The sequence below is a fragment of the Cricetulus griseus genome, chromosome 4, assembly GCF_003668045.3.
Source record: "Cricetulus griseus strain 17A/GY chromosome 4, alternate assembly CriGri-PICRH-1.0, whole genome shotgun sequence".
Classification (NCBI taxonomy): domain Eukaryota; kingdom Metazoa; phylum Chordata; class Mammalia; order Rodentia; family Cricetidae; genus Cricetulus; species Cricetulus griseus.
The window spans coordinates 215,057,362-215,083,264 of NC_048597.1; the positions used below are offsets into that span (position 1 = coordinate 215,057,362).

Here is a 25,903-nt window from a genome sequence, read left to right on the forward strand (position 1 = left end):
GTAATATATAACGAGCTGTTTGTGGTGGCATGTGACTACAAATCTTAACATTTGAGAGGCAAAGGAAGAGTGAGACTCTACCTCATAAAACAAACACAAAGAAAAGAATTATTTAATAAGAATCATGTAAATTAAAATTCAGAAAGAATAACTCCTTTCACTCTAATATTTGTTGCTAGGTGGCAATAGTGCTTCGAAGACTGAGAGAGCTACAGCTTCAGGAAGTGGCTTTGAGGCAGGAAAATAAGCGTCCTAGTCCACGGAAGCTTTCATCAGAACCTCTTTTGCCTCTGGATGAGGAAGCTGTGGATATGGACTATGGTGACATGACAGTAGATGTTGTGGATGGAGAGCAAGAAACTTCTAGAGATATGGAGATCTCCTTTCGTCTGGATTCAGGTCACAAGACCAGTAGTAGAGTGAACTCAGCAACTAAGCCTGAGGAAGGATTAAAGAAGAACAAGTCTGCAAAGCATGGTGACAGAGAGAACTTTAGGAAGGCCAAGCAGAAGTTGGGTTTCTCATCTTCTGACCCAGATCGTGTGTTTGTTGAGCTGTCTAATAGCAGCTGGTCGGAAATGTCCCCCTGGGTGATTGGCACCAATTATACCCTTTATCCTATGACTCCTGCTATTGAGCAGCGACTTATTCTCCAGTATCTGACCCCTCTAGGAGAGTATCAAGAGGTAAGTTATTGGCATAAGGTACTAGTCACAATTTGGGACTATTATGTTTATGTCTAGGTATTTATGGTTATATATTGCCCACTGACACTTTTAACTACATTCTGGAAAGGTCTTCATTTCAAATAAATAAGGTCTTATGCAGCCCACTCCTGATAAAAGGTTAGTTTGATCCAATTGTATTCATGTAAACATGGTATGTGAACACATGTCTTCATTAGGTTTTCTATTGCTGTGAAAAGATATCATGACCCCGGTAACTCATAAAAGGAAAACATTTAATTGGGGCTGGCTTGCAGTTTCAGAGGTTTAGTCTATTATCATGACAGGAAGCATGCTGGCATATAGGCAGACATGGTATTGGAGAAGGAACTCAGGTCTGCATCTGGATTGGTGGGCAGCATGAAGTGAACTGGTTTGAGCTTCTGAGACTTCAAAGCCCACCCTCTAGTGACACACCTCCTCCTTCAAAACCACACCTCCCAATAGTGCTACTCTCTATGAACCAAGTATTCAAACACATGAGTCTGTGGGGACCATTCCTATTCATATGGACATATTCTTCATGGCGGGGGTACTTTTAAAAAAAAATTAACTTTTTTTAATTTATTCTTTGAGGTTTCATTTCTTTAATATTCTTCATAAATGCAGGGAATGTGAAAAACCATAGTTTAAGAGTTTTTTTTTTTTTTTTGGTTTTCATTTCAGTTACTTCCCATATTCATGCAACTTGGATCACGAGAATTGATGATGTTTTATATTGATCTGAAACAGACTAATGATGTTCTGCTTACTTTTGAGGCACTCAAGGTAAAGATCTCAAAAATATTAGGTCACTGAGCATTTTATTAGTATTTGGTGTTTATGAAACTCATGCTAAATGCAGTTAGTACAGCAGTATTGGCCAATCATATGTGAGTTTTCAGTACTTGAAAATATAGTGTCTCATTTTACATTACAACCACAATTCTCCCTTCCATCCCTCCTCTCACCCCCCACCCTCCCAAAATAAAAAATGGAAAATAATAACAACAAGAAAATATAGTGTCTCTGAAGAACTCAAGTTTCATTTATTTACTTTTGAGACAGGATCTCAGTCTGTCAGGTTAGCATGTAACTCTATAGCTAGACCATGTTGGCCTCAAGCTTATAGCAATCCTTTTGCCTAAGCCTCTTTGATGTTGGGATTACATTTGTGAGCTAATTCAAGCCTGGCTTTAAATTTGAAATTTAGTTAATTTTGATTAAGTTAACCTGCATGTCACCAGTGTCTGCTGCGGTAAACAGTAGTACAGCTATAATTTATGTTGACGTGGAATTGAAATGAGTAAGTTTGTCTTTCAGTCCCTAGACATTTTAAGTCTGGATGAAATCAGACAATTGAAGTAATATATGGGGATGGTGTGTGTGTCTGTGTGTGTGTCTGTGTGTGTGTCTGAGGAGTGAACTTGGTGGTTATACCTTGAACAGTGAAATGGCACTGGAGGTTGGAGCTGTGTCTAGTGGCCCAGCTGCATTCAGTTACAACACTGATTTTGACCAAAATGCAATTGGATAGTGGCTTTGAATGTTTGTTCACTCTTTTTGGAAATGGGTATTATTATCCATCTGTTTCTGTAAAAATTTATAAATGGGACAAGAGATAATAAAATATGTATGAACAAGAAAAAACTCAAAAGAAAAAAGAAAAAAAGAAAAAGGATCCTTCTTAGAAACAAAATTGGAACTAGAGAGATGGCTCAACAATTAAAATACCAACTTTGGTTTCCAGAACCTGTATGTGGCAGCTCATAACTGCTTGTGACTCCAGTTCCAGGGTCTGAGTCCTCCTTGGCCACCCACATTACTATCTTGAGTACCTCCCCCCCCCCACACACACGGGGGGGGGGGGGAGGGAGAGTTAGAAGTTAGATCTGGGTGTATCATTTTGTTCAGAAGGAAGATTCAAGTTGTGTAAGAGAAGGAACAGAAAGGAACAACTTAATAGGAACAAAATGGGTTAAAAGAAAATTGAGGCTGGGTATACCATTACCACCATTAATCTTAGTACTCAGGAGGCAGAGGCAGGCAAATCTGAGTTTGAGGCCTGCCTGGTCTGCAGAGCAAGTTCCAGGCTCTGACTATCAAAAAGAAAGAAAACCAACAGGATCTGCTCACAGGGTGAGATGAAGTGGGTTTGTAGGTGGTGAGGACCCAAATGAAACTAGGTTTCTTGATAAATGGTAAGCCTACTTACTCTATTTCTCTACCTTTTGTGATTGTGAGTGGTCATGGTGGTGTGGTAGTAACATGAGAAAACGATTTGTGTGGCCTAAGTTACTGGGAATGGATACCTAGTTTAGCTGCTTCTTGAGGGAAGAATGGTAGAGGCCTTTATGATAAACAAGAGGATAATAAAGGAAAGGATTTGAATTTTATATAAGGCTTAGTCCAGCTCTAGGTGTTGAGAAGAGGGTAAATACCTGTTAATGGTGCCATTGACTTTATCTCTTCAAGTATGCAATTGCAGGCTTGTATTGTCTGTTCTGGAAACAGGAGGGGAGCTCTAGCTCTCCTGAGGCTGTCTTTGAGGCCCTGGGTTCAGAAATATGAAGACCATCCCACTTTTGTGGGACTTTCTGTCCTTAAAATAGTACAGATTGTTTCATCCTGAGAGACTGGTGGGAATTTTGAGCAGGAAATTAACAAAATTTAAACATTAAAAATTGGGTGTTGTGGTGCAAGCTGTAATCCCAGCTGTGGGGAGTCAGTGGGTTCAAGGCCAGTAGATAGCCTATCTAGAGCCAGTGAGATGGCTCAGCAGGTTAGGGCACTTGTTGCCAAGCCCTGATGAGCAGAGTTTGATCTCTGGGAACCATATGGTGGAAGGAGAAAACCAATTCCTGCAAGTTATTGTCTGACCTCCACATGTAACACCATAGCCACTCACGTAATAAATTCGTGTTTTATTTTTTTGTGTGTTGAGACAGGGTTTCTCTGTGGAACTTGCTCTGTAGACCAGGCCGGCCTCACACTGACAGAGATCCACCTGCCTCTGCCTCCCAAGTGCTGGAATTAAAGGCGTGCATCATCACTGTCTGACTACTCTACTATATATATATATATATATATATATATATATATATATATATATATATATGAATGAGGGTGGTTCTCTATTTAGATGACTCTATAGAAGTTAATATTGTGTTATGAGATTTGTGATGTTTTTGATTATTCCACTGTAACATGTGTCCTTACTGTTTAGCACCTAGCATCTCTCCTGCTCCATAACAAATTTGCCACAGAATTTGTTGCACATGGTGGAGTACAGAAATTACTGGAAATTCCTCGTCCTTCTATGGCTGCAACTGGTGTATCCATGTGCTTGTATTACCTGTCCTACAACCAGGATGCTATGGAAAGAGTAAGTCTAGTCCATTCAGGTGATGAGAATGGGATTTGATGGGGACCATCTCTTTAAAACAGCATATTCACATATGAATGTTTGGATAAGAAGAAGAAAGAAACAGTTGACAAGATGAAATTCTTATGAAAGACATGAAGAATAAGGATGTATATCTCCATAAAGCATCCTAAAATGTGAAATGGTTTAGAAAAAATTGACTCTACTGAGAAAGTGCAGGACAGATGTTTTACCAGCTTTATTTGTTTTTTTTTGTGATTTTTGTGGCATTACAATTAATAGGCACTTTTCATTTGTCAACTGTATTATATTTTAAAGTTAATTTATTATAAAAACTATATATGCTTTATATATGTTAAATAATTTGTGTTGGAGATAGTGAACTAATTTTAGCTGTTCTCATTCTTAGTTTGAGTCTTTTGTTTTTCCATTAAGTCTTTTATGTTAGTGATCATTTTTTAAAAAGTGAGTGGGCTATACATTTGAAAAGTGATGCTTCCCCTAGGTGTTTCTAGGAGAGGGCTTATCATTTCTGTACCAGGAACATTTTTCTAATATTTTGTATTGTACATGACTTTTTAAGTTAAGTATAGCTCTTGATTGTCTTGAGTGTTGTCTTTGTCTTTGCTAATTAATTAAGATAACCAATAGTTAAAATTTTACTTTTTGTGAATAGTAAACTATATGCTCAAAGTTAATTATGACTAAAATATAGAAAATAGTACCAGGCAAACCTAGGTAATGTTTGACGGTGTTTAATTTATAGGAAGCATACAGATGTATGAATCAGTAGAGCAGCTGATACATTTGTAGACTTAGTATCATCAGTAGGCTCAGCCACTTAAGAATGTCCTTGCTGGGCACGGTGGTGCATGCCTTTAATCCTTGTAGTTGGGAGCCAGAGGCAGGTGGATATCTGTGAGTTTGAGACCCATCTGGTCTACATAGTTGAATTCCAGGCCATAAAGTGAGACTGTAAAAGGTCCTTTGTAGCAGGAGTTCTAATTGGTCTTAATAATAAAAACCTCGAGTCAGATATCAGGGAGTGAAATTGAAAGGTCAGAGAAGTAGAGCTTTCAGCATTAGCGCTCTTATCTCTATAAAATTTCCATACCTTTGTAAAGAGTCCGAGCTACTGTCTCCTGCCTTATATTCCTCTGCCAAGCCATCTTACTTCCTGTTTGTCTGTACAGACCTCCAGACCTCTGTGATTAACTTTTCTGATCATCAGGCAAGGTTTATTTGTTAGAATACAAATAAGATATCACCACAGTCCTTAACGTCTCTGAGCATCTTATAATTGTTAAGCAAGATGTGTATACTTTATGCACCTAGTCATTTAGAAGCATTAAATGATATATTTTTGGCTCTTGGTAAGTATAGGTTGTACTTAATTAAATTTAGGTAGTTTTCAGGTTTGGAATGAATTATGCTCTAGAACTGATTTAGAATGATCACTGTATTCTGTAAACATTTCTGTCTACATTGGACAATTTTTCATCCCTTTTAAAGAAACCTTTGCTCCAAATGTTAAAATATATTTATTTACTTTTTTGCAGGTTTGCATGCATCCCCACAATGTTCTATCTGATGTGGTGAACTATACCCTATGGTTAATGGAATGTTCTCATGCTTCAGGATGCTGCCATGCTACAATGTTTTTCTCAATTTGCTTCTCATTCCGGGCTGTCTTGGAGCTCTTTGACCGTTATGATGGTCTTCGTCGCCTGGTGAACTTGGTGAGATTCTTCCACTGGCTCTTCAGTTAGCTGTTAGGAGTCCTGTTTATTTTGGCTATTCTGAAAGATACCACGTAAAAGAGAGGAAGTCCCCCTCCCCCTTTCTCTCCCTCTCTCTGGCTTTTGTGAGAAAAGGTAGTTTCATTATGTCACCTTGTTTGGAACTCCCTTTGTAGACCAGGCTGACATTGAACTTGTATCTAGTTTTCTGGCTCTGCTTCCAAGTGCTGGGAGTTGGATTGCAACTGTGGGCTACCACACACTGCAATTGGTTAATTTTGATCTTTTCAAATGGCAACAATTTTAGGCTGGTGTATTTTTGCTTTCCTTTCTAGTTGATTACCTTTTTAAAGATTTTACTCAATTTCATTTTATGTACATTGGTGTTTTGTCTGTGTTTGTGTCTTTGTGAGGGTGTTGGATCCCCGAAACTGGAGCCACAGACAGTTGTGAGCTGCCGTGTTGTACTGGGAATTGAACCTGGCTCCTCTGGAAGAGCAGCCAGTGCTCTTGCTGATCTCTCCAATCCTTCTTTTTTTGATTTTTAAGAAAATTTTTCTGTAGTTCAAGAGCCTTGAATTTGCTATGTAGATTGGCTGGCCTGAAACTTGGTATTTTCATGCCTCAGCCTCTCAAGTGTTTTGCTACAAGAGTACACCATCATACCTCATCTTCTCTATATATTTTAATATGATTAGATGATGTCATTTTTTCATTTCATATGACTGTTAGAATATGAAACTTGTCAGTACTGTTGAATATAAACATTTACCAAATGTTTTTTTTTAATCTTTTTACTTTTCTGTGTGCTCTTTCCCCATCTCCTTTGGAATCTTATACCTGTTTACTAATAGATCAGTACTTTGGAGATTTTAAATTTGGAAGACCAGGGTGCACTTTTGAGTGATGATGAAATATTTGCTAGCCGCCAAACAGGCAAACATACCTGCATGGCTCTTCGAAAGTATTTTGAGGCTCACCTGGCCATTAAATTGGAACAAGTCAAACAATCACTACAGAGGACTGAGGGTGGCATTCTTGTTCACCCTCAACCTCCATACAAGGTAAGAGAATAGTCATTTACTTATTTGTTTAATTTTATTCTTGAGACATGGGTCTTAGATTATCATTGCTGTGGTGAAACACCATGACCAAAGCAACTTGGACAGTTCCAGGACAGGCTCCAAAGCTACACAGAGAACCCTGTCTTGAAAAAAACCAAAAAATGAACAAAACAACAAAAAACCCCAAAAGGACTAAGCATTATGTAGCATTGTTATGGACTGGTGACTCCAGAATTGTAGAAATTGATACTATTATTAAAATCTTTGTCAAGCATTGAGAAAGTAGCAGATGGTACAGTTTTTTTTTTTTTTATAATACTACAATCCTGTCCCCATAGGCATGCTCATACACTCATGAGCAGATTGTGGAGATGATGGAGTTTTTGATAGAATATGGCCCAGCTCAGCTGTATTGGGAACCTGCTGAAGTCTTCCTCAAGCTTTCCTGTGTGCAACTCTTACTGCAGCTTATTTCCATTGCCTGCAATTGGAAGACCTATTATGCAAGGTGGGACTCAAAGTTGTTTCACATAATACATGTTTAACAAGTTTTTGTTGTATTGAAGTTTTATACTTGACTCTGTGAAGGAAGCTGATTAAGTATGAAAGTGTCAATTTTCTTTTCCTCTTTTTTGGTTGGGTGGGAGGCAGAAGTAGGCAGATCTTTGAGTTCCAGGCCAGCCTGGTCTACAGAATGAGTTCCAGGACAGTTACAGCTACACAGAGAAACCCTGTATCAAAAGAAGAGTAAAACAGTAACAACAACAACAACAAAAAGGAACAAAGGAAGTAACAAAGGAAGAAAGAAGAAAGTGATTTTTATTTTATTATTTAAATCCCCCTCTTCCTTTTTCTTTCTGTGTGTGTGTGGTTGTGTGAGCACTTATGTATTCCCACATGCAGGATCTTGAGCAGAAGAGAGCATGAATTTAGAGCCAGACAGTTGTGAGCTGCTGTGTAGGTGCTGGGAATTGAACCTGTGTCCTGGAAGAACAACCAGTGCTCTTAGCCCCTGATCTATCTGCCAGACCTTATTATTCAAGCCTTTTATGTATTTTTCAAAATATTTTTTTATTTAATGTATATGACTGCTCTATCTTCATATACACCTTTATGGCAGAAGAGGGCATGGTGAGCCACCATGTGGTTGCTGGGAATTGAACTCAGGACCTCTGGAAGAGCAGCCAGTACTCTTAACCACTGAGCCATCTCTCCAGCCTTTTATATTTTGTGACAGCATCTCACTATGTAGCCCTGACTGGCCTGGAACTTGATGAGATCCACCTGCCTCTACCTCCTGAGTGTTGGGATTAAAGGTGTGTGCTATGATTCCCAGCTATAATGTGATTTTTCAAAAAAATATTTTTTACTCACTTATGTAGAGATTGAGATTGTGAGTGTCAGAGACAGCAGATATGTGTTGGTTTTCCCTTTCACCACTGTTAGTAATACTTGGTAGCAAATCACTCTATCTGCTCATCTATGGTGTAAAAGTTATTTCTTTGCTTGCTTGCTTGTGTGGGGTACATATGTGGTAAGGTAAATATTTGGAAGTTAGGGAACAACTTGTGGGATGTTGTAGAGTGACCTTGATAGTTTCCCACCTTCTTATAAGTGTTTGGTATTTTCAGATTTTAGATTTTGTGTCATATATTTTCTCTTTCACATAATTGTATTTTGAATCCTTTCCTGTAGAAATTTATTTAATTATTTTTTGAAATGATTGTTACTGTACAGGGTTGTTGGCCATAATTGATTTGGGGGCATTTTATTTATTTATTTATTTATTGGTTTTTCGAGACAGGGTTTCTCTGTGTAGCTTTGGAGCCTATCCTGGCACTCGCTCTGGAGACCAGGCTGGCCTTGAACTCACAGAAATCCGCCTGCCTCTGCCTCTGCCTCCCGAGTGCTGGGATTAAAGGCATGGGGCACCAATGCCCTGGGGGCATTTTAGATTGTAAGTTTTTAGATTAGTGATTCTCAGTTGATAAATTCTATCCAAGTACTCTAAAATTGGAAAAGCACTGTCATCTGAAGTGGTCCAGAACATTTTGGATAATGAATTCTTAGTCTATACATAAATACTTGTTTGTACCTCTTCTCTTCTTGAGACAGGATTTCTACATAGCCCTGACTGTTCTGGAACTTACCATATAGACCAGGCTGGCCTCAAACTAAAAGAGATCCTGCCTCTGCTTCCCGATTGCTGGGACTAAAGGTGTCTGCCACCATTCCTGGCTTTAAATGTCTGTCTTGTTGCTTTGACTTTCCTTTGCTCCTATCAGAATCTGCCTCTTCAGTGCTGCAACATAGGCTGAAGACCAGCAGGTCTCTAGACCCCAGGACTCCAGCACCAGATTGGGAATACTGAGACATCCAGTCTTTTGTTTTTGTTTTTATTTTTTTGTCTTGTTTTGTGTTTCTGAGACAGGATTTCTTTGTGTAGCCTTGGCTGTCCTGGAACTCACTCTGTAGACCTTGAACTCATCTGCCTTCTGAGTGCTGGTGTTAAAGGTGTGCACCACCACTGCCTGACCTAAATAAATCTTAAAAAACAAACACACACAAAAACCTGTTTTGGGCAAGTGAGATCACTCAGTGGGAAAAGAAACTGCCTCCAAGCCTTGTGACCTGAGTTTGATCTCTGGTACCTAATGATGGGAGAAAGTCAGTTCCTTCAAGTTGTCTTTTGACTGCACACACTATGACACACACATGAATAATTAAATGTAATTACAATCATATCTCATATTTCCAGATTATTTTTTAGAGTGTCCAGTATATTCTGTCTTAAATATCTTTTTAAAAATAAGTATTTTAAAACCTTTCAGATGGTGGTTCCAATTTGTTATTATCTCTTAGGTCTTTTTTCTCTCTAGAGGCAGGGTTTTTCTGTGTAGCTTTGTAGACCAGGCTGGCCTCGAACTCACAGAGAACCACCTACCTCTGCCCCCCGAGTTCTGGGATTAAAGGCATGCAACACCACCTCCTGACTTCTCTTCCTTTTGTTTAAATTGTTTTTGAGGTTGTGTTGTAGTTCCCCTTTGAATAATTCTTCTTCCTGTCTAGGAATGACACTGTGCGCTTTGCTTTGGATGTCCTGGCTATTCTCACTGTGGTGCCAAAAATTCAGCTCCAATTGGCAGAGTCAGTGGATGTACTAGACGAGGCTGGCTCTACTGTGTCCACTGTAGGTAGGTTGCACCTTGTTACTGTGCTAGCTTTTGTTAATGTATGCATGCGTTTGAAGGCCAGGGGACAACACCAGGATCATTCTTCAGGGATTAAACCATATTTCTTTTTGATATCTGGAACTCACCAAGTAGGCTAGGCTGGTTGGCCATTGAGTCTTGGGGATGGATTTGTTCTTTTTTCCCAGTACTAGGATACAGGCATGTGCTACTATTCCTGACTCTTGTTTATTTATTTTGGTGAGTCCAGGGATCAAACTTAAGTCCTGTGATGGTAAGGCAAACATTTTACAGACTAAGTTATCTCTGAAGCATTCACCTTGCCATTTTTGTTGTCTGATAAATTGCCTTTGCCCTTCTGGTCATGTTTATAACTTAATTTCAGGATGCTAGAATACAACAGATATTCTCAATCTGTGGGTCTCCACCTCTTTGGGGTCAAACAACCCTTTCATAGGGGTTACATATCAGATAACCTGCATATCAGGAATTTATATTACAGTTCATAGCAGTAACAAAATTAGTTATGAAGTAGCAATGAAAATAATTTTATGGTTGTGGTCACCACAACATGAGGAACTGTTTTTAAGGGTCATAGCTTTAGGAAGATTGAGAACAACTGGAATAGAAGGTTGTGGAGGTTTCTTTGTCTGCTGTAATTGGCACCATACAGTTCATATAAAGAGAGTAATTGTCATCATAGAACCTATATCCAGTAAAGGATGGAAGCAGATGCAGTGACCCACAGCCATGCACTGGGCTGAACTCCTGGGGTTCAGTTAAAGAGAGGGAGGAGGGATCGTATGAACAAGGGGGGTCAAGACCATGATGGGAAAACCACAGAGGCCGCTGACAAGAGCTAGTAAGAGCTCATGGACAATGGACTGACATCTGGGGAACCTTCATGGGACTGAACTAGACCCTCTTGAGTATGGGTGATATTTATGCCACTTACCAGGACCTGTCTCAGGGGCATGAACTGGCTTTTTGGAGCCCATTCCCTATGGTGGGATACCTTGCTCAGCCTTGATGGGGGTGGGGGATTGGTCCTGCCTCAATTTGGTACGCCAGACTTTGTTGACTCCTCAGTAAGTTGTCTTGCCAGCCCCATCTATTTTTTTGTACATGATATAATTTCATTCTTTTTTATTGCTGAGTAAGATTATACTGTGCATAATACCATGTCTTCTTTGTCCATTTGTCTGTTGAAGGACACTTACACTGATCCCATAACTTGGCTGCTGTTAGTAGTGCACAATAAAGATTGGATGGGTATAGTATCCTTGTAATGTGACATCTCAGGTCCTTCTAGCTACTAGTTTTACAAATAATAATACAATTTTTTTTTTTTATGTTATAGGTATTAGCATTATTTTGGGAGTGGCTGAGGGTGAGTTCTTTATCCATGATGCTGAAATTCAGAAGTCAGCACTTCAGATTATCATCAATTGTGTATGTGGACCAGATAACCGAATATCCAGTATTGGTAAATTTATTTCTGGAACTCCTCGGAGAAAGCTGTCTCAGACCCCCAAGAGCAGTGAGCATACCCTGGCCAAAATGTGGAATGTGGTCCAGTCCAACAATGGCATCAAGGTGCTTCTGTCCCTGTTGTCCATCAAGATGCCCATCACAGATGCAGACCAGATCCGGGCCCTGGCCTGCAAGGCCCTGGTGGGCTTGTCTCGAAGTAGCACTGTTCGACAGATCATCAGCAAATTGCCCCTTTTTAGTAGCTGCCAGATTCAACAGCTGATGAAGGAGCCAGTGCTACAGGACAAGCGTAGTGACCATGTCAAGTTCTGCAAATACGCCGCTGAGCTCATTGAGCGAGTATCAGGAAAACCTCTTCTCATTGGCACTGATGTATCACTGGCACGACTACAGAAAGCAGATGTTGTTGCCCAGTCAAGGATCTCCTTCCCTGAGAAAGAGCTGCTTCTGTTGATACGAAATCATCTCATTTCTAAAGGGCTTGGAGAGACAGCAACTGTGCTGACGAGAGAGGCTGACTTGCCCATGACTGCTGCCTCCCATTCTTCTGCCTTCACCCCAGTAACTGCTGCTGCTTCTCCTGTCTCTCTTCCCCGGACCCCTAGAATTGCCAATGGCATTGCAAATCGGTTGGCTAGCCATGCTGCTGTGGGTGCTTCTGCCCCTTCTGCGCCCCCTGTTCATCCTCCACCTCGTCCCCCCCAGGGTTCATTGGCTTTGCCTGGCCCATCGTATACAGGCAACTCCCCTTTGATTGGTAGGATCAGTTTTATCAGAGAGAGGCCGTCACCGTGCAATGGCAGAAAAATTCGAGTTTTACGGCAGAAGTCGGACCATGGTGCATACAGCCAGAGCCCCGCCATAAAAAAACAATTGGATAGACATCTTCCTTCCCCACCTACACTGGACAGTATCATCACAGAGTATCTTAGAGAGCAACATGCTCGCTGCAAGAACCCCGTTGCCACCTGTCCACCTTTTTCTCTCTTTACTCCTCATCAGTGTCCTGAGCCAAAACAGAGGCGGCAAGCGCCAATAAACTTTACCTCAAGGCTAAACCGAAGGGCATCATTTCCAAAGTATGGAGGGGTAGATGGCGGATGCTTTGATAGGCACCTTATCTTCAGCAGGTAAGGAGAGGTTCCCCATGTTCCTTGGAATTATTCTTTTATTTAAATCAAGTGTTTGGTCACTAACATCACTGAGTGATTAGTTAAAGTTATTTGTTGGCCTTAAGTATTACTGAACATCATTTTTATGTGTTTTGTGAATTAATTATTAAGTAAATTATGGGTTCATTTTATTAGATTCTGAACAATATTTTGATTCCTTTGTTACCATCACAACCAGTATGTTTGTTAGATCTTAACTTAAACTTACTGTTTCTAGCTATTTCTCAAACTTGTCTTGTGTGCTGGCCGAGTTGTCTTCTGTCTAGTTCTTTACAAATATTACAGACAGATCATGGAACCACACACTTTTTCTTTCTTTCTTTCTTTATTTCTTTCTTTCTTTCTTTCTTTCTTTCTTTTTTTTTTTTTTTTTTTTTTTGGTTTTTTAAGACAGGGTTTCTCTGTGTGGCTTTGGAGCTTATCCTGGCACTTGCTCTGGAGATCAGGCTGGCCTGGAACTCACAAAGATCCGCCTGCCTCTGCCTCCCGAGTGCTGGGATTAAAGGCATGGGGCACCAATGCCTGGCGTTAGCCACACACTATTCATTGAAAATTTAAACTACTGAAGGTCACTGTAATGTTTTAGAATTAAATTTTTATTTATAAGACTTCACGGTTTGAAACATAATACTCTTCTCTCCTACTGTCTAGCAAAGTTTGTGTTTTTCAGAGTTCCTGGATATTCTTTGTTCTGATTTATGCACTTTGTCTGTTTTTGCTTAGATTTCGTCCTATTTCAGTGTTCCGGGAAGCTAATGAAGATGAGAGTGGCTTTACCTGCTGTGCATTTTCAGCCCGGGAGCGGTTCCTGATGCTTGGAACCTGCACAGGGCAGCTGAAGCTCTACAACGTATTTAGTGGACAGGAAGAGGCTAGCTATAACTGTCACAACTCAGCCATCACACATCTTGAACCTTCCAGGGTGAGGGCTCCTCCCCTTGTTAGCTCTTAATTTGATGTGGATGGGGCCAGAGTTAAAGGGCCTTACCTTTCATTAGACTTTATTTCAGATGAGTCATTAGCTAGAGAGTCTACTTGATGTTGACACAGATCTCAGAAGGGATCTGAGCTATTGATAGGAAAATTTCAGCTGTGTGTGGTGGCACATAGTAAACTGAGGGTGATTGTGATGCAAAGTCACCTTGGGTTACAGAATAAGTTCTAGGCCAGCCCAAGTACATAAACCCTATTTCATCAAAAGAAAAACAAACAAAAAGCCCAGGTCAGCAAGATGGGTTATTGGGTAAAAGTGCTTACCATGCTTATCCCGACTTCCTTAGTTTGTTTGGTAGAAGAAAAAGGTAACTCTACAAAGTTGTCCTCTGACTTCTACATGCGTGGCACATACCTACATATCATACATAGATGCACAATAAATAAACTTTAAAAAAAGAACCATCTTTAGGCTCTGGGAATAATTTTTTTTTTCTAGTCCACTATAGGCACATGTAATTAAGATCTTAGTGATTACTAACTCCTTCTTTTTTTAGGATGGGTCCTTACTTCTGACATCTGCCACTTGGAGCCAGCCTTTGTCTGCACTTTGGGGGATGAAGTCAGTATTTGATATGAAGTATGTATTTATTTGCTTTACAGCATAGTATTTTGTATCTTATTTACCCACTTTGTTTCCCTTCATCCGATTTTAAATTTCAAGCCTTTTGGGGAAAGAGAAATAATCTCAACTGTTGGTAATTTCTTCCTTTTTCATTTGAGATTCACATTTAATAAGAATTTATCTTAGTTTATAAATAACTTTATTATGTCTTTATATTTTCATTATAAAATGGACTTGTCACTACCCCAAAATGGACATTTATATATTATGTTCACATGACAGTATTGATTTCTGGGATATTTCAAAAGCACACATCCTGTATTTGTCATTTCTTATACCAACAAACTCCCCATTATTCAGTGGAGGGAGTTTTCTTTTTAATCTATGTATACAATTGTTTCTTCTTTAGAAACTAAGGAGAATCAGGTAAGTGATTTGCAAGAGGTTAAAAATTACCTGTATTTTCAGGTGACTGAAGAGTAGTCCCTACAGTCATTACTCAGTAATGTTCTTGTTTATAGGCATTCCTTCACAGAAGATCATTATGTTGAGTTCAGTAAGCACTCTCAGGATCGGGTCATAGGCACAAAAGGAGACATCGCCCATGTAAGTACTTAAGAGTCTACTGCTATCAAGCTGATTTTACCCATTTGTTCACATTGAAATCTTCTGGAGGTAATGTGGGAATTTATGTCCTGTTGGCAGCTAGAAATTACTCAGTGAAGTGGGTGTGATAGTCCATATCTGTAATCCCAGTTATTCTAGAGACCAAGACTTTGGGAGACTGCAGATTCAGAGCTGGCCTGAGCAGTTAATGAGCCTCTTCAAAATAAAATTTAAAGGACTGGGAGCTGAGTTGGGAAGGTATTGAGAACTCTTGCCTAACATGATCTGCAATCAATCTGTAGTATCTCAACAACAAAATATCAAAGAACCAAAACACCAAAACAAACCCTCTAGTTAGAATCCAGAAGTAAATAGTTGTAAATTATGCAAAGAGCCAGACATGGTTGTGAATACCTGTGATTTCTTACTTCTGAGGCAAGAGGATCAAAAGTTCAAGCCCAAGGGCAAGCAGTGGTGGTGACCACACCTTTAATCCTAGCACTCTGGAGGCAGAGGCAGGTGGATCTCTGTGAGTTCAAGGCCAGCCTGGTCTCCTGAGAGAGTTCCACAACGGCCAGGGCCACATAGAGAAACCTGTCTTGGGGAAAAAAGGAGTTCAAGGTCAGTACTGACCACTAGTGAGACTATGTCATAAACAGTGAGCTACATGAGAAACACAGCAGAGGGTTGAGTATGAATTTGGCAACTTGAAAAGATTTTTAGTATAGTAATCTGTCCTTTTTTTCAGTTTTCTTTCTTTCTCTCCCCACTCACCCCCCATCCAGCATTTCTCTCTGTAGACTTGCCTGGTCTTGAATTTAGGATTCTTTTGCCTCAGCCTACCAAATTGTAGGATTATAGGTGTGGCCAGCCACACCCAACTAAGAACAGATGTTTATTGATTTCTTACCTTGTTTTAGATGAATTATAGCCTCTGCCTTTAGGGAGTCTTATTGGAGAGACAATAAAGAAAAGAAATATATTAGATAGTAAGTGTTACAGAGTAAGACAGGGCAGTATTTAAGAACACCGAAGGAAGTGTGACTATCAGGTAACTGGAGAAGCAGGGTAGGAGCTTGGGGAGGATGTAGAAAATTTTAAAAAAGAAAAAAAGAAAAAAATACATATGCTCATTACCTAGATTTGTCATTTTAATATTTTGCAGTGTTTTCTGTGTAAATTCCTTTTTTAAAAGATCATTTGAAAGGGATTATAAACATCATCATGGTATTTTTATCTTTATGATATTTACCTTCTAACAATAAAGACACTTTATTGTATAATAAATTTCCAAATAATTCCCATGTATCTGCTATCCAGTCCACACTCAATTTTCATAATTGTTCCTGTTGAACTTGGTTTCAAAGGTTTTGTTGTTGTTGTTGTTTGTTGTTGTTGTTTGTTGTTTGTTGTTGTTGTTTGTTTTTAAACCAGGACCTAGTCAGGACTCATGTAATGTGTTGTTATGTTTTCCTAATGTTTTAAAGCCAAGAATCTTTCCTCCAGTTTTCCTGACTTTGAATTTTGCAGACTAGAATGGTTGTCTTGTCCATGGTTCTGGGCTTCTTTGTTTCTTTATGGTGTCTTCCTTATTTATATCAGAGGAGGATCTTTTTTAAACTGGAAATATTACAATGTCTTAGTTGATGCAAAGGATCTGGTTTGTGCATGGGTTGCAAATTGTAAACTTTAGAATTTTTTAGTGTGATGGGGCTAAAATATACTCTGGAATTTTTATGTTATGGTTAATCATTGATGATTATGATCTTTGATGATAATGAGAATTCTCAAGTTTTAACCTTGCAAACATTTTCTGTTCAAAATAGAAGAAGAAAAGGTTTGTTTGTTATCTTAAATCCTTATCTAAAATCCTCCCATTTTACTGTGAGAAAGGGGTGTTTCAGAGCTCAGATAGGAGCTGGTGTCCTTTACCTTTTCTCAGGGGGTGTGCTGTGAGGATTTCAGTTGACCAGTGTCAGGGCTTTTGTGATTGGGGTTTGGGAACACGGAGAGGCATTTCACAGTCTCTCTTTAAACCTGTCACTGCGTAGATTGGTCTGATTTTTTTCTTCCCGCCCCTTCTTCTCTAAAGATTTATGATATTCAGACTGGCAACAAGCTGTTGACTCTGTTTAACCCAGATCTTGCCAACAACTACAAGAGGAACTGTGCCACCTTTAATCCTACAGATGATCTTGTCTTAAATGATGGCGTCCTCTGGGATGTCCGCTCTGCACAGGCCATCCACAAGTTTGACAAGTTCAACATGAATATCAGTGGCGTTTTCCATCCAAATGGGCTGGAGGTCATCATCAATACAGAGATTGTATCCTTACAAGAGATTGCATGTCTTACTTTGCATTTGTTACCTGATTGTTATGCAGAACCATTTCGGACTACATCACTTTTGCTCCGTAGAAATCAGTTGCTAGACATGAAAAGAGGGGAATGAACTGCTACTTTTGGGGGGAAGGGAGCTCATGTAGTGTTTATTATATGGAATTATTTGCCAGGAATATCAGTCAGTAACATGTGTTGGCACTTAAAACATCAGTACTTTGAATTTAGTAGGAAGAGAAAGTAATGCTTTAGAGACTCCATGAGGTTAGGGAAGAGCCTTTGATTGTAGTTGGTAGAGTGCTTGGCAAGCATGGTTCCATTCTACCCACGTAAAGCAGAGTTCTCAACTTCTGTATAAGATAGTTTCCCTTAATCACATCCCTCCTAGTGGGACCTTCGAACTTTCCATCTTTTACACACCGTTCCTGCTCTGGATCAGTGTCGTGTGGTGTTTAACCACACTGGGACAGTGATGTATGGAGGTAATAAGACTTTTTTACTTCATCCTCTTTCTCCTGCATTCTCACATAATTGGGTACTTGAATTTTGGAAATGCTTTTCACTTATGAAAAGTAACTGAAAATTAAAAGTTTATTTTTAAAGAACAAATGGATGAAAAATTTTGTTGATTAGGATAAAAGGCAACTAATTTTGAAGATAATTTGTATAGAAAGAAATATATGAGCCAGATGTGGTGGTGCATATCTTTAATTCCAGCATTTGGGAGGCAGAGGCAGGTCTGTCTTTGTGAGTTCCAGGCTAGTCTGGTCTATGAAGTGAGTTCCAGGACAGCCAGGGCTATTACAGATAGAGACTCTGTCTGGAAAAACCAAAAGAGAGAAAAAAAAAAAAAAAAAAAAAAAAGCAGTGAATTCCATGATGTTAACTTAGTAATGTTTCTGATTCTTAATGTTTCATTACTCTTCCTCCCCTCAATCAGCAATGTTGCAGGCAGATGATGAAGATGACTTGTTGGAAGAGAGGATGAAAAGTCCTTTTGGGTCTTCCTTCCGAACATTTAATGCAACTGATTATAAACCTATAGGTAAGCATGCAAGGGCAGGCACTTGATCATTGTTTTCTTCATGTCTTGGTATCCTTCCTTAAGATCCTCCATTTTCCAGGAGGACTTTTTATTGACAAGTACAGAAGTTATAGAAGTATCTATGAATATTGACCTTTAAAAATTTATTTTTAATTATGTCTGTGTGTTTGTCAGTGTGTAGGTATGTGCATGTGAGTGCATTTGCCCACAGTGGCCAGAGGCATCAGATCTCCTGGAGTTACAGGTGGTTGTGAACCATCTAACATGGGTGCTGAGAACTAAACTTGGGTCCTCTGCAAGGATGTACTCTTGACCACTGAGTCATCTGTATAGTCCTAAATATTGGCTTCTAATTAATTCCTGTGAATGAAAAAGGTTTTTACGCCACAGCAGTAATTTAAGTTTCAGTCACATTCTCTTTTTCAGCAACTATTGATGTGAAACGGAACATCTTTGACCTGTGTACAGACACCAAAGATTGCTATCTTGCTGTCATTGAGGTAAGGGAGGCTTACAGAGACTTTTTTACTATTGTGATGGTATTTACAATAATTTCCAAGTTATATTTAGAGATTTTATTTGGCATCAGCTGCATCCTAAAGTAAGTAATATTCTTGATTAGAGATAACTGATACTGTACTCAGTTGATAGAGTTTGGGAAATGCATAGTTTAAGAGAAACAGTGAGAAAAATCCCTTTATAAATTCCTAGCTCCTGTACTCAAACTGCTCTTTCTTTCTCAGAGGAGTCTTTGTGTCTCATCAGAGTAAGATAACTTTGTTGCAGTGGTAGTGGCTTCTCCTATGCTTCCAGCTACCATTGCCTAAACTTTTCCATTCCATCTCTTTCCCACTCTGTCCTGTGTATACCATTTTGAGAGTCAGCCAAATGATTGTAGGTGTTGGAAACTTTGATAGTTACAGGGTCTAAGAAAAGGGCACCTGTCAGAGCTAAGGTATGGATGTGGGCACTCTGACTCACTGCTTAGTTCAGAGTGTTTTTCCCATTCCAGAATCAAGGCAGCATGGATGCCCTGAACATGGACACGGTGTGCAGGCTTTATGAGGTGGGCAGGCAGCGTCTGGCGGAAGACGAGGATGAAGAGGAGGACCAGGTCAGTAAGCTTGGAGATCTCTGTGAAAGCCTGGAGGGATACGTGCTCTGTTTTTGTTGGAGGGGATTTTAAGATAAGTCTTCTACATGCTGCCATTATTTCAAAGACTTCTTAATATGTCTGAAACTTACAGAAAGTGAAATTATATTAGTGTAAAACATTCTTAAAAATTTAAATGGATAAATTAAAAAACAGTCATCTTTACTGAAGAATTTTAAAACAAAAGGGGGACAGGAAACTACTTTGTCATTAGGCTTTTAAATATGCAAAGGGTGGAATTATATGCTTGCTGTCTTAGTACTCAGGCAGGAGGATTGTGAGTTCAAGGCCAGTCTAGTCTATACAGAGTGAGTTCAAGGCCAGCCTGAGCTACCTGGTAAAATCATGTCTCCAAAGCACAAATACCAAACCAGAACAACAGCAACATAACCTAGTACCTAACGACCCTGTGTTCATTTACAGTGTGCAGCCTAGCAATCTCTGATTTTACTTCCATGCTTGTTACAGTGTCCATTTGGGCTTCAAGATAAGCAGCTCCCCTAGGGCGATCGAGATAGCTTATTGTTTAAAATTTCCAGTTGCCAAGTCTGATGATCTGAATTCAATTCCCTGGATTCATGTGTTAAAAGAGGAAAACCAATTTTCTAAATTGTCCTCTGACCTCCACATGTGGACTATGGTGTGCACCCCACCCCTTACGTAAATAAGGTAACACAGGAGATAGCAGCTCTCATATCCCAGTGCCAATGTGATCAGATAGCACTCCTGCTGGAGACGATAATAGTGGAAGGATTAGGTAAAGATCATTTTGATGGTTTGGAGAAATTTAAACATAAATACAATGTAAATAGGTCATATTGTATCCCACAGTATTAGCTTTACCTTTCTTGTGAGGTGGGAATTTTATGTAGCAGATGTTTGTATTGGTTTCAGTTCTGAAGAGCATCTCAAACTTGAGAGCATCAGCAGATTTTCCTGATTGCTGGGCTCACAGCCTTCTTTTTACAAGAGTACCCTCTAGTCCCTCTTTTTTGTCTTTTACAACATTTGCTGCCAAGGTCATGCAGAGTTGAAGTGAAGGACTAGTGTTGGACTTCTCACTAAAGATAATGAAGCCCCCAGAAATAACCTTTTGCAGATCTTGAGTTAATTTCTTCACTTTTAGTATTGGTCTTATGTAAGGGACTTTCAGGTCCCCTGGATGATATGTACTAAAGAATGAGAAGAACTCTCCTCTTTCTGGCCATATCACTCTCCGGCTTTTGAGCATCAGGCTCTGTGGTCAGGGCTAATGAAGTAACCTTTTTTAGTGCCCCAAATAGCATGTACTTAACATTTACATTTACAAGAATATTTTTTAAGTAAAAATTTTCTTCTTTCTCCTCAGTCTCTTTTGTGCATGCTCTCTCTGTTTCTTTTGTGGTAGTATAAATTAATACAGGTCCTTTTACATGCTAAGCACTTCCCAGCCCCTCACCCTTTTTAAAACTTTAACATAGGATCTAACCAAGTTGCCCATACCTTGTTAAAACAACAACAAAAAAGTAACAAACCCAAATCCCAAAGTAATTTTCAAAACCAATAAAAAACAAAACCCAGCAGTTTTCTGAGTGCAGTGGGCTAAAGACTCAAATTTCTCTGTAACAGACCCCTTAGTACTGACTAAACAAAGGCATTTTGTTGTGTCACTTTGAAATTCAGGGAATGTATTTCACTGTAGTTATAGTTGGTGCATTATCTGCTCCCTGAACACTAGGCAATCATTTTACCCAGCTGAACTGTACCCTAACTAGGAGTCTGTTTTTGAATACTGTGTTGTCTGAACTTGAAAGATGATTCAGGACACCTGAGTGAGAAACACTGTGTTGAGAAATCTAAGACACAGTTCTAGAACCCCGTGTGTGCTTTCTTGGTTTCTGCTGGTTTGGGTGGTGTATTCCACCTGGCTAAGCATGCTCAGGGGTGATTGGTAGTCCTCAGATAGGAGTTTTGAATGGAGTAAGAGAAAAGTATGCGTTTGTGAAGTATGTGTGTGTTTCTGTTTCTGGATAAGGCTGAAATCACTAGGAGCAGAATCTTCATTACTGTCTAGCAGCTGCTTGACCCAGAGGCATTTTCCTTTGTAGGGTGTTCTCCTTTGTAGGGCCATGTGTTGACGGATGTTTCTGTCCAGCCTGGTCCTGCCGCCCTTCAGTCCCAATTAAACATACTGAGGCTTATATTAATTATAAACTCTGGCTGATGGCTCAGGCTTCTTATTGGCTAGCTCTATCTTATTAACCCATTTCTATTAAACTGTGTATTGCCATGAGGCTGTGGCTTACCTGTAATGCTATGGCATGTTATTCCTTTGGCGGCTACATGGCATCTCTCTGTGTTTCTCCTCCCCGAATTCCCCTAGTCTGGTAGCCCTGCCTATACTTCCTCCTGGCTACATCCTGCCTGTCCATTGACTGAAACAGCTTTATTCATCAACCAATAAGAGAAACATATATTCATAGCATACAGAAGGACATATCCCCCATCAGCCAAGTGTTCATTTGTGACTTCCTTTCCTCTGTCATACAGCTAAATAATATTTTCTTGAGTGCTAAACTCTGATTTATATGTTGCTACTCTTTCCTTATAACAGCTTGAAAGTGATAATAAAATCTCTAAATTTCATGTAGTTGCCTTGAATTTTTTCTTGCTGTTTTTTTTTTTTTGTATTTTTTTTTCCCCTTTTTGAGATAGTCTTTTCTTTGTACCCTTGACTAGCTTAGAACTCACTATATTGAGTAGGGTGGTCTTGAACTCACAGAGATCCACCTACCTCTGCCTTCACTGCTGGAATTGAAAGCTTGTGCGTGTGTGCGTGTTTGTTTTTTTCTTAATTTTGAGGTAGAGTCATTGTAACTCAGGCTGGTGGCAGTTTTAACTTGTGGCAGTTCTTTTTTGGCAGTCTCCTGAATGCTAAGATTATAGGCAGAAGCTATCATGTCTTGGTTTGAGTGGGTTTCTTTTTTGTCTTTTAGATTTTAGGCAGGGTCTTATGTAGTTCACACTGGTCTCAAATTTACTATGTAGCCAGAGATGGCCTTGACCCATCTACTCTTGCCTCCACCTTCCCTTCAGAGTACTAGGATTACAAGCATTCGCCACTATGCCTGATAAATTGCTTCCTTTTTTCATCCTTCCCTCCTTTCCTAGATGGTGGTCTCATACAGTTGAGGCTGGCCTTGAACTTGTCATATAGCTGAGAATGACGCTGAACTGATCTTCTGGCTCCCCCTCCCAAGTGTTAGTATTATAGTTAGGCATGAGCTACTATGTCCAGTTCTCTGAAAAGTTTTTCTTAACAGTTACAAAAATCATGTATGATTAATGTGTCTATTTGATAGAGAGACGGGTGGGGTATATGTAGGTGTGTGTATGCCACAGGGAACATGTGGAGGTCAGAGAACAACTTTGTGGAGTGGTTCTTTCCTTCCACCTTCGTCTGGGTTCTGGGGATTGAACTCAGTTCTTTAGGCTTGTGTAGCCGGTATCTTCAATTACTGCTGGCTCAGTACAAGTTTCTTAGTTGTGCCATTCTTTTATTCTTGCTTTACTTTGTTGCTATAGACACTATACTCTTCATGCTGCCTGTCATGAAATAAGATGAGATTTAGTGGCTGGGCATGGTAGTACATGCTTGTAATTCTGGCACTTGGGAGGCTGTAGCAGGACAATTTTGTTTGAGACTGGCTTGGTTGCATATTGAGACCCTGCCTCCAAAAGTGCATGAGCAAATGCATTAGTAAATATTTTATTCTTGGTAAGTAAATAGAGAAGGTGCAGTTGTCAAGCATTATCTTACACAGCAATGACATAGGTACTGATAGACTCAGGAGTATCTTTCCCCTGTTTGGTCATAAAAAACATCCATTAGGTCTGTCTTAGGCTTCTTGGCTGAGATATATGTAATTGTAAATCTGAAGCAAAATTGAGTTGTATTTTGAATTCCTTGTCTAACGTCATCGTCTTTGTCCTCCATATTTTTGAAGTTTAAGACCGGGGGCAGTCTTCTCTGGGTATCATCACCTGGCACCAGTGCGGCCTGGTGTTTTGTCTTTTAAGGTGGAAGTTGGAAGGAAGCTAGGATTGCCCAGAGCACTTTGGGGCTATTCATTTCGAGGGCTTCGTTGTTGAGTATATGGGGTAGTGAGAAAGGCAAAGGCGCCAAAGAGAAGTTGCTGGCTTTGGAAGCAAGGGAACCATCATGAAATAGCAACTTAACCTAAATATTGCATTCCTCTCCCCTCTCTCCAGGGAGCATGTGTTAGGAAAAAGACCAGTTCTCTTTCTGTGATTCTGCTTAATTTGTGAATAATTAAGTAAGAAAGATATTGGAATGAGGACAGGCTGTTGGTAAGGGCTTCTGAGTTTCTGATTCTGAAGGAAAAATGGAGGCTATCTCTGCATGGATGCCAGTGTCCAATAGTTAGGTGGACCCTAGCAAGTGTGTAGAAAAGTACAAATGCTTTCTACATTAGAGGGACTTTGTATGCATAGGTGTGTGGCATGGGTAAGTTAGTACTACTTTCAGATTTCTCAGGATCTAGGCTAACTTCACTGCACACTAATACCACCCTCTGGTGGTTCACCACCTGCCGTATTTCAAGTTTGAAAGACATCCATTACTGAATGCTTTTGATTTAGAGATATTGGGATGGGATAATACTGTAAGTTTCATTTCTAATATTATGTTGGTCCATATCATTTCTAGACTCTTGTGATAGTGTGATGCATTTATACTGTTCCCATTGCATCTCTTCCCCACTACCTTGCTTTATGCCTCCTTGAATTTTTTAAATGAACACTTTGGTTTATATGCTTCACCTGATTTTTAAAACTAGACTTTTCATTTTCATACAAGTTATTTGCTATTCAAAATTTTGTCCTGGGCTTGCTACCTGCTCTTTGGTCTTCTCAGATGGTTTGGGTGTGCCATATGGGTTAGGGAAGCAAGCACCTGTGACCAACACCTTTGAATTTGCCTTTTCACTTTAGCAAAACAAGCTCAGGATAATGAGTGGTCAGTTGCCATTTGCTAAAATGGTCTACTATAAAGTACCTATATGAAATGCTAGTTATTGAGAGATGAAGACTGACCTGCATTCAATCCCTAAAACCCTGTGGTGGCAGGAGAGAACAGACTCCCACAAGATGGCTCCTGATCTCTGCTCATATATACATAATACGTGAATGAAAAAGTTGCTTTTTATCCTTAGGCTTAAGTAAGTGTGGATATTTAACAGAAAGGGATGAACTGTCATCATGCTGATTGAGTGGAATGTATAGGAACACTTAACCTTGCTTCGTTGGTCCTGAGGCAGCTACTCTGCCTAGCATCAGGCAGTTCATAAAAGTACTCCTAGAGTTCATATTATTTATTCAAAGTTTAGTATCTATTTCCAAAAAATTTAGTCAACTTTGTTGTTGGCTTTTAGGGAAAGTTATGAAGCCAAAGGTTAATGATCATTATTACTAGATTTTGAAAATTCAGTAGTTGTCAGTTAATTACTGTTAACCTTAAATTTATAAAGAACAATCTGAACAAGGGAATAATGTTTTCTTTTTTCCACTCTGTTTGGAATCTGGGACACACTGTGTGCTGTGCCTCCTGTGTGTGTTCTCCACTGCCTAGAAGCGGATGGTGAGTCCACACCAACTGCACCCCTGGCCAGAGGTGAATGTAGTGACCCCTGAAAGGTTCTCTCTCTCTTTTTTTTTTTTCCCCTTTAAAAAAAAAAAAAAAAGAATGTACTTGAGTTAAAAAACCCGTAGCCTTTTGGGGTGGTCAGTGCAGTAACAAACAGGTGCTAAAGAAGGAAGTGAGGTGTGCAAATGAGACGTGTCAGACAGCAGGATTGCATCTGAATTTCATTTTAAAAACTGTCCTTGGTTTTTGATTAACTGTTTTTAAAGTATGGCCAGAAATTTGGTTTTCTGACTGGTTATATTTTGGAAGGAAATAAAAGCTAAAAGCCGTTTCTCTTGAAAAAAAGATTCAAGAAGAATTTTTGAATTATCTCTGAACAAATGCTACATTAAATAAGCACACATATGAAGATTTTTCACAAATCTTGGCAACTAGCCAGTTTGATGTGTGGTTAGTGGGATTGCCTAGACGTAACTTCCATGCTCCTGTCCTTGGGAAGGTGAGGTGGACAGAAAAGTGGAGCTTCAGAGCCGTGTGTACTTGAGCTGGCATCTGCACTGGTTCAGGGTTAGGGTTCCCATCACAATTGTACTGCGTAAACTCCATCCAGAACAATCTGCTTGCCTGCTGCGGTGGTACATGCCTCTAATCCCAGCACCCAGGCGGATTGTCACGCAGCCTTTGGGATGTTTAGCTTATGAAGGGAATAGAGCACACAGAGCGCAGAGCCCAGTGGGCTGGTGGGCTGAGGGATAGTGCGGCAGTGGAGGGCAGGGTGTGGGAAGGGGCTGCTGGAGACCCTGGTTTT

At 39.8% G+C, this 25,903-nt stretch overlaps 1 protein-coding gene across 4 annotated transcripts in view; it reads left to right on the forward strand.

Annotated features, from left to right (window-relative positions):
* Nucleotides 1–25,903, forward strand: part of Dcaf1 (DDB1 and CUL4 associated factor 1) — a 54,180-nt gene that overhangs the window by 17,480 nt on the left and 10,797 nt on the right. For all 4 annotated transcript variants that reach the window (XM_027414429.2, XM_027414430.2, XM_027414431.2 and 1 more), the window contains exons 7-22: nucleotides 180–686; nucleotides 1,392–1,493; nucleotides 3,931–4,089; nucleotides 5,649–5,828; nucleotides 6,683–6,892; nucleotides 7,231–7,400; nucleotides 9,962–10,086; nucleotides 11,444–12,707; nucleotides 13,473–13,671; nucleotides 14,240–14,322; nucleotides 14,829–14,913; nucleotides 17,006–17,239; nucleotides 17,642–17,735; nucleotides 18,194–18,298; nucleotides 18,725–18,798; nucleotides 19,311–19,412. In XM_027414429.2, coding sequence (XP_027270230.1) covers nucleotides 180–686; nucleotides 1,392–1,493; nucleotides 3,931–4,089; nucleotides 5,649–5,828; nucleotides 6,683–6,892; nucleotides 7,231–7,400; nucleotides 9,962–10,086; nucleotides 11,444–12,707; nucleotides 13,473–13,671; nucleotides 14,240–14,322; nucleotides 14,829–14,913; nucleotides 17,006–17,239; nucleotides 17,642–17,735; nucleotides 18,194–18,298; nucleotides 18,725–18,798; nucleotides 19,311–19,412 — 3,693 coding nt within the window. The remainder of the gene's footprint in view (nucleotides 1–179; nucleotides 687–1,391; nucleotides 1,494–3,930; nucleotides 4,090–5,648; nucleotides 5,829–6,682; nucleotides 6,893–7,230; nucleotides 7,401–9,961; nucleotides 10,087–11,443; nucleotides 12,708–13,472; nucleotides 13,672–14,239; nucleotides 14,323–14,828; nucleotides 14,914–17,005; nucleotides 17,240–17,641; nucleotides 17,736–18,193; nucleotides 18,299–18,724; nucleotides 18,799–19,310; nucleotides 19,413–25,903) is intronic.